We start from the raw sequence: 8,377 nt of genomic DNA on the forward strand, positions 1-8,377 counted from the left end.
ATGCTGCAACACTGGAGACCAATTTCTTTGATGGGTTCGATGTATAAAATCTTCTCCGAAGTGCTGGCGAATCGGCTTCACAAGCACCTTCCAGCTATTGTGCATCCTCTCCAATATGGTTTCATTAAGGGCCGCAACATTCTGCATAATATCCTTAATGTACAAATGGCTATTGACTATGCGAGGCACTCCAGTCAGGAAGTGGTATTGATTCAATTGGATTTGGAAAAAGCTTTTGACTATTTAGACTGGTCTTTCATTGCAGAACTCATGTCTGCTATGGGTTTTGGTACTCGGATGTCCCGATTGATTTACACCATTAGTGCTACGGCTTCTTCACGAGTTATGCTCAATGGTGGGGTTACAGAGCCGTTTGTCCTTGCACGCTCGGTCAGACAGGGTTGCCCTTTGAGTCCTCTCTTCTTTGCCTTGGCGACTCACCCGGTTCTTTCAATGTTATCTTCAATGGCAGCTTCTGCTCAGCTGGCTGGATTGTCTCTTCCTTTGGGACAGCACTTCATTAGCCAATCTCTGGCTGATGATAGCTTTATGATTTTGCGGGCGGACAAGGACAACATTCGCAAGGCATTAGATGTTTGGACGCTCTTTGGTCATGCTTCTGGTCTTCGCATCAATGCCTTTAAATCAGCCATACTCAGTTGCACGGAGCCTGATTTACAGTCATTAGGCTGGCAGGGCCAGGTTGTATCCCGTGGCTCCATTGTCAGGCATCTTGGATATCCATTGGGGGTGGATGTTCGGCCAAAGGAACTACTAGAGTGGATTTCACAAAAACTGACAGCGAAGTTTATGTATTGGAAGTCGCAAGCGTGGCCTTTCCATGTCTGCCTCAAAGTGGCTCAGACAATTATGCTGCCAATGCTGACATATTTCTTGCCATTGCTGCCGTGGACTCCTACTACTTTGAAGGCTCTCACTCGCCCCATTCGTTTCATGTTATGGAAGAAGGATTCATTGCAAGCAGGTATTTCATGGATTTCATGGTCACATACATGTACCCCTAAACGCATGGGTGGTGGAGCTATTTTGGATGCTCAAACTCATATGCTGGCTCTTCATTGGTCTCTTTTTCGCGCCATGTGTGTGAATCATCACCCGTGGACCATTATAGCCCGTTATTTTCTTGAGGACACCGGGCTACGCCATGGTAATACGCGACTTCGAGGCTCCTGGTGGCATGTCCTTAATGCAGACTCTCGATTTTCCAGTACCTCTTCCTCTTTGTTACTGCATTTTGTCGGCTCCTAGAAAGTGGTGCTCCAAAAGGCGCGTTGGCATCCAGTGGGGGACCGCTTGCATACTAACTCCTTTCAACTGGAATTGTTGGCAGTCTCGAGATTACTTTCATGGGAAGACAAACATGAGCTCAGACCAAGATTTAACCGCATGGCCCGTTTGGGTGTGACTTCAGTTGCAGATGCTACCCTTGCCACTCGCAATGTCCTCGCATCGTTTCATACTGCCAGGAGACTTTTCAGGATCCCGCGCGGTTACTGTGATTTATGGGAACAGCTTTTGTCGGTGCTTCGGAGTAGGCAACCCTTTCCTGCCCTGGCTGTGGATCGTCCTTGGCAAGACTGGGACCTTGCAGGCCGGTTGAGTCTGGAAAAGGCCTCTTAAACACATGCTGAAAGTAACTAAGTCATAATTGACCAAAAATAAATCATAATTGCCTTTAGAATCACATGGGATGCATATGTTAACTTTGATTCATAAGTGCTTTGACCGAACCACCACAGTAAAGCATTAACCGTGGCTAAATGAGCCCGATCTAAAGTCAATTTAGCTAAAAAGCTTCTATGTAAAGTTGCAACAATTGAGAGTGGTTTGCCAAGTCACCCTCTTCCATCCATTTGGCATCTGTTGTGAATAATTCTGAAATTTCACCAAGTAGCTCTTGGAAACTTTACCTCTAATCTTCCTTATCTTCAATTTCAGATCTGCCCCTCTTTTAGCCATTGAAAACTTCTCACGGCTCCTCATCATCATCTTGGAAGCTTGAATCATTTCCACATAGCAAAGCAACGACTGTACTTGCGGTCTCTCTATGAGTGGTGACATCCTAGTAATGGCGGTCTTTATGCAAAAATCTATGATCCCTTTAGGCAGCCCACAACAATACTTCTCCACTTGCTCATGAAGGGGGACAGCTCGATAAGAATTAATGGGTAGCAATGCATCCCAAAACTTAATTATTATACTGCTCCAAGTTTTTGCATTGTGATGCATCCAACTTATTCCAAGTAGTTAGAATATCCACTTCAAAGGTGCGTGCCAACCAATTAGAACCAAACATTGGCTTGAATTGTACCCATGTTGATGGTACTCTACCTTGCATTAGAAGTGCATACCACTACTGTAATGCATTTCTCTTCAAAAAAGTGACTACCTTTCGGATCTTAGAGGATTTGGTGAAGTTGCCTCCTGAATAGGCAGTATCAGATTGTTGAATGAAACTCAAAAGCTTTCAATCTATCTTATGCACCGTTGAAAGCCTCAAACTTCAGCCCTTTTCTTGCTGGCCACTTGGGAGTCAAGTTAAACACTAGTTGCTTTAAAAAGGGTGCACTTGCTGCATTTGTATCCTAACCAGCACCATAAGAAGCATTTGTGTGACCAACATTCATTTCTTGAGCCCCATAAGCACTAGGGGGTGCAAGTGTGCCCAAGGTATTATGACAATTCTACCATACACGGGATTTTACATTCCAGTAGCCATACCTAGATACATTCGGTTTTGCATTCCATATATTGGTTGTTGCATACCATAAAGTGTTTTGCCCATAGAAACATGAAATGCAGAACGAGGACGGGGACGAGGATGCCAAACCTAGGGAATGGGAACATGGGAATGGGAACAACATTTAAAAAATTAAAATTCATGAAAAAAAAAATATTTCACTCATAATCCATGTGGACTCAAATCATTTTAAGTTTTAACTTTAAGATATCATGTATCATTCTAAAACTACTCATTAGAAATTGAATTGCAACTTACAAGGATCAAGAGGTAAGCTATTCAATTATAAAATGCATAATACATATGCCATAAATGATAAAACAATGAACGATGAACTAAACTTTAAAGTCTAAAGCTAAAAGAACATGCCTATGGTACTATTGGCAAAAAACTTAAAAGATTACAAATATATGAAGTCTAAATTCTAATCTTTGAAAGAACATGCTCATTGCCCCAAAAAAGACTACAAATATAAAGTCTAATCTCTAGACTGAAGCGAAATACGGCATGCCAAAATAGCCCAATGGGCAATTGCAAGATTGCAAGTACAAATATAATATCGGCATGGCACAACAACCCAAGTGTCACGACTCACATTGTCATCAATGATCATAATATCATATACAATGTACATGTGTCATGTATCATGAGACTCATGATAAGTAAACTAAATCAAAGATCATCATCATGATCTGAGGCTGCTCTAGCTACTCTTGAAGTGCCAGCCTCATCATCATGTGTACCATGAATTGCTGTATCTCTCTCAACATCAACATGTCTCCTCTTCTTACTGCATCTTCCACTTTGTGAATGGATCAGGTTTTGTTGTCGTACTGTTACATACTCGTAGGAGTATTTGCCAATGTTAATGAGGTGAACTCATCACTAAGAAATAACTGCCTCAAGGCACCACTGCATTCTCTTAATCTGCCTAGCATCCAGAAGTTAAAGGAAAATTTGGTATCAGAGTAATTTAAAAGTGTCTTCTTCGACCGTAAAGAGAGAAGATGGCGAAGAAGCTGGTGATTCAAAACAAAGCTAACCATTTGAGCTCCTTGCTCTATGACAGGTGGAATCCGTGACAGGTTGCCAATATCCTTTAGTAGGTTGTTCAAGCAATGAGCCATACAATATGAAACTGTGATACGCGGATAATATCCCTGGATAATAGCATCCTGTTCTATTTGCGGGCTCTCCATCTGCAACAAATCTCACAACATGCTCTGGGCCAATAAGCTCAATACCTATAATTCACTCTGCTGCAAGTATATCTGCCGACTTTCCTGTCCCCGATGCATCATGTGAAGACATGAAATACATTTCCCCATGAGAATAAGCAACCATACCATGAATGGATCACTTGCATGTATTACTCCAACCATCAACAATCAAGGAAACTCCATTTTTAGCCCACAGGGTCTTTCTAGTCATTGCTGCTTGCTCAACAAGGCGCTTTTCCTTGTCGAGCAAAGTGGTGTGTAAGGTCTCTGATGATGGAGGTATATACAAAGGGCCATACTCACCAATCTTCTTGCACATCAATTTAAAATAGTCTGACCTGGTTGCACGAAATTGAATGATGATAAAAAAAACGTGCCACTGATATATCCACCTCTTTCTTCTTCTTGGGATCCCAACTAGCATCAAGTGTGCTCTGTCTATGTGCAACATGTGGTGCTGTTGATGCCATGGCCGATGCAATGCCTGCAGTAGGTGTGGAGGTAGCACTTCCTGATACTGACCCTAACACATCTGATGGGGATGGTGTCACAAAAGTTGCAGGGTTAACTGCAACATGTCCTGGTCTAGATGCAAGATAAGCTTGTTGACCTGCTACACAGTCACAACTCTCCCTTTGCTTCCCCAAGGTCACATTCGGACAAAATTGCACCTCTGAATTTGGCTCATGTAGGAGATAAGCTTAGACCTGATTATGCATAAAACGGAACAAGTGGCAATTTGTATTTCATATTTTAATATTTAAGTACCTTTGAAAAATTAAAATCAATAAAAATTCGAAATACAAATGCTTGGCTCAATGGATTACCTTGTTTGCTCCACTAGTTCGCTTGTATGGGCAAAGCTTGCAAGTCCATGGTCGAGATCCTCCACCACTCAATGGGCGGTCAGCATTTACTTCTTCCCACCATGACCAATCATCGGACCCTTTTCCTCGACCACCAACCCGACGAGCAGGGCGGGAAGATGAAGCCATTTCAGGTTGGAAATTGAAATAAAAATGGCTCCAGAGAAGTGAGAACTCGAGTCTCAAGAGAAGGGAGAACTTAGAAGGCTCAAGAGTCAAGAGTCAAGAGAGAAGGGAAAAGGAGAGAAGGGAGAAGGAAGAAGAGAAGAGGAGAAGAAGGAAGAGAACTTAAGAAGGTTCAAAGGAGAAGGTCCAAGGAAGAAGGAAGAAGAGAAGGGAGAAGTGAAGAAAAAAGAGAAGGAAGAAGGAAGAAGGAAGAAGAGAAGGAAGAAGAAAGAAGAGAGGTTGGAGGCGGGAGGAGACAGGGGGATTGGCGGCTGGCGGACTATTCACCGGGGGGATTGGCTGCTGGAGCTTGGTGGATTGGTCACCGAGGGTGGGAATAGGTAGACGAAGCGGGCAGAAACGCGTAGTCACAGTCTATAGACTATCGGGCGGGAGTAGCGGCCGGCCAAAGGCAAGTGGGTGCCACACGGCATTCCCTATCCCGTTTCAGACAGGGGAGGTTCCATCGATTAGCAACACGTCCCATGATGGCCTCGTGCTGGGGACGGCGATTCCGTGTGCTAGGGGGACCGTTCTGGCCGTTTCCTGTTTCTATGGTTTTGCCATGCATTCCCATATGCAGTCCTTGATCCACCATAGCATGAAAAATAGTAGCACTACCAAAGTATCCTGGATGCCCCATACTTGCATGCATGCCTTGTTGTCCAAAACCCATTGGATTGGCACTACCAAGATGGTCTTTTATTTGCATGTCGTGCCCCATTGGCACTGATTGCTTTTGCTCATTTACAACATTGGGAGCATCTTGAGATGGCTTAGGCATTTCCTTTGGTACATCTTGATGCCCCGAAGCTCTAGAGGACGACTTCCTATTCTTGCCCTTGCTGTCCCTCTTCGAAGAATTCAAAAACCAAGTAAATTGAGGATCCTTTGCCAATTGTCCAAACATATCAGCTACTATCCTCAATTGATCTTTGAACTGGTCATCAAATTCTTCACCCTCTTGCATTTAGTGACTTAGGTTCTTGGTTCTTGCTCTAAACCCACATTTGCTCCTTGCTGCCCATGCTGGATGCCTGTTCCAAGAGCTAGGCATTGCATTTCCTCTATTGCTTTGTGTACCTTCCAATGGTGAAACATCATCATGACATGACCTCAAATTATTGCATGATGATATGCTTGCTTTAAATGCACTTGGTTGATCACAATTTCAGGGATATGTGATGTCACTTGCCTCAGACCTAGCTACTCAAGGGAGTTGATATATCTTGGCAATGGTGATACAAACCTGACTTAACTCAAAATTACAGCAAACATTAAATACACAAATCTGAATGTATACACTTTGCTCCCTTAACCTTGGATAGTTGAGGCCGACTGGCCCCAACAATTGGTGCCCTTTGTGGTTTTTCTTTAATTAACTATATTGCTCTAATTTGAAGCACAAAGAGATCAAGGCTGATCCATCTTCAAATTCAATACAATGGACTGTCATGAATGACCAGCACTGCTTGGGCAGAATTTGCCCCTTGAGAGTACTACAATCCAGGCTAAAAGCAACCTCTTCATAAATTGTTACTGTTAGAATTTATCCACATTTCTCCCCTCACATGTTTGACTTGCCCCTGAACTTCTTATTCCTATCTCTGATGTATTCTTTCCAGCAAGTTGATTTTATTTGCCAACTTCAGTTTCCATGCTGAACTCTCTTTACCAAAATCTGCATGTCCTTGGTCGCATCACCTCTGGATAGAGATTCAAACAGTAGTATCCGGAGGCTTTTATCATGGCTTTCTCAAGGTTATTCTCTCTTATACAGCAGGTATAGATATAAAAGTGGTGTTGAAAGGTGAGTGCAGAAGAATTTAAATGGTCCTTTTTGCCATCATGGCCCAGAATGTATTGAAGTTTTATGCCATAAGACAGATTTATACAGGTCTGCATGAAAATCCATCTCGGATTGTGATATTTTGTAGGCGAAGTTCTAGTTATGGACCCAGCTTCATATAATGTGGTTGATCTGTTTGCAAATTAAGTTAAAGAAAAAAAGGGACAAATAAAGAAAGGTCCTGGAAACATTTGAAGGTTATGATGTTCCCCCTGTTATCTTCGAATTCTGATGTTGTCTGAAATTGTATGCTAGCGCAGGTTGCAGAACGAGCTCTCTTTTTATGGAACAATGATCACATTGTGAATCTTGTCACTCAAAACCGATCAGTCATTTTGCCTCTCATTTTCCCAGCATTGGAGAAGAATACCAGAGGTCATTGGAATCAGGCAGTTCACAGTCTCACATTGAATGCCAGAAAAATGTTTGTAGAAATGGATCCAGACTTGTTTCAAGATTGCAAACACAAATTCGAAGAGGAAGAAGCTAAGGCTACAACTGTACAAACAAAGAGGGAGCTTACCTGGCAACGCTTGGAATCTGTTGCTGCATCTAGAAGCATGTCAAATGAACCAGTCTTGGTTCCTGATACATGACAAAGATGACCTTGATGTAAAACTTCATCTGTCATGCATGCATGGATATTTGGTGTTGACCAAGGTTGGGAAGTATACTGTGGTGCTAGAGAAACTGGCAGCCCTGTGACTTCTCTTGTCAATAGAATCTCAATGCCTTGGAAAGAAGGCCAAGGTAGGCTTGTGAGGACCGTAGTCCAGAAGGCCTCATATATTTTGCGAGTCTGGCTCATGAAGAGGTCAATGATGAGTGGTCCGAGTTCCACTGCTGCAATGATCACGGCTAAGAGATTTTTGTGTTGGTGGGTGTCTCTACCTCAACTAGTTTTAAAATTTTTAACTCATTACATATATTTTCTTTTAACATCTTGTGTGAAAGGGAGCCTTTGCTGATGAAGTTTGCAAAGCTGCCTTAAAAATTTGTAAATGGTAGGCATTGGTAGCCTTAATCCAGTGTGATGGCTTCTATGCATTGGCTTTCCTTGGGAGTCCCTAAAGTTCTATAGCTTGAGGATGGTCTCTTAGACTGGTTTCCTAGGTCTTAAAGAGCGAGTTACGCTCAGTATTTGAGATGGTTAACATTGTTCGGAGCCTGACCTGAGAGCAAAGCCAAGGCTTGCTGAGACTTGTAAAAATTATGAATCTCTTATGCGTTTCACCTATTTAATGTATGTGTTTCCATTATGCAATATCCTTGGAGTTCATCATGGAAGCAGTCTTATCATAATGACAAGGATTCTAAATGGTTGCACAAAGTGCTCCGCTGCACCGCTGCTGTGTTGCTGAAGTGATGATGAACTGAGGGGTGGCTGATTCAAGGTCCTACAGTGGTAGTTTGGATTGCTTTCAAATTGGGCTTTGCAAAGTGTGTTTGCAGGGACTGCATATATGTTGTGCCACAAAATTTGAAACAGCCTGTTTGATGGTTGTTGCTGGACCTT

At 42.7% G+C, this 8,377-nt stretch overlaps 1 protein-coding gene across 1 annotated transcript in view; it reads left to right on the top strand.

Moving 5' to 3' along the window:
• The window catches only part of LOC148030208 (serine/threonine protein phosphatase 2A 57 kDa regulatory subunit B' theta isoform-like), a 34,626-nt gene extending 27,105 nt beyond the window's left edge, over positions 1-7,521 (top strand). Inside the window, exon 2 of the mRNA XM_087686476.1 lies at positions 7,122-7,521. Coding sequence (XP_087542602.1) covers positions 7,122-7,457 — 336 coding nt within the window. The 3' untranslated portion in view covers positions 7,458-7,521. The remainder of the gene's footprint in view (positions 1-7,121) is intronic.
• The last annotated feature ends 856 nt before the right edge of the window (positions 7,522-8,377 follow it).

The sequence above is a fragment of the Lygodium microphyllum genome, chromosome 10, assembly GCF_053477565.2.
Source record: "Lygodium microphyllum isolate KBCC chromosome 10, Lygodium_microphyllum_v1.1.10, whole genome shotgun sequence".
Lineage (NCBI taxonomy): Eukaryota > Viridiplantae > Streptophyta > Polypodiopsida > Schizaeales > Lygodiaceae > Lygodium > Lygodium microphyllum.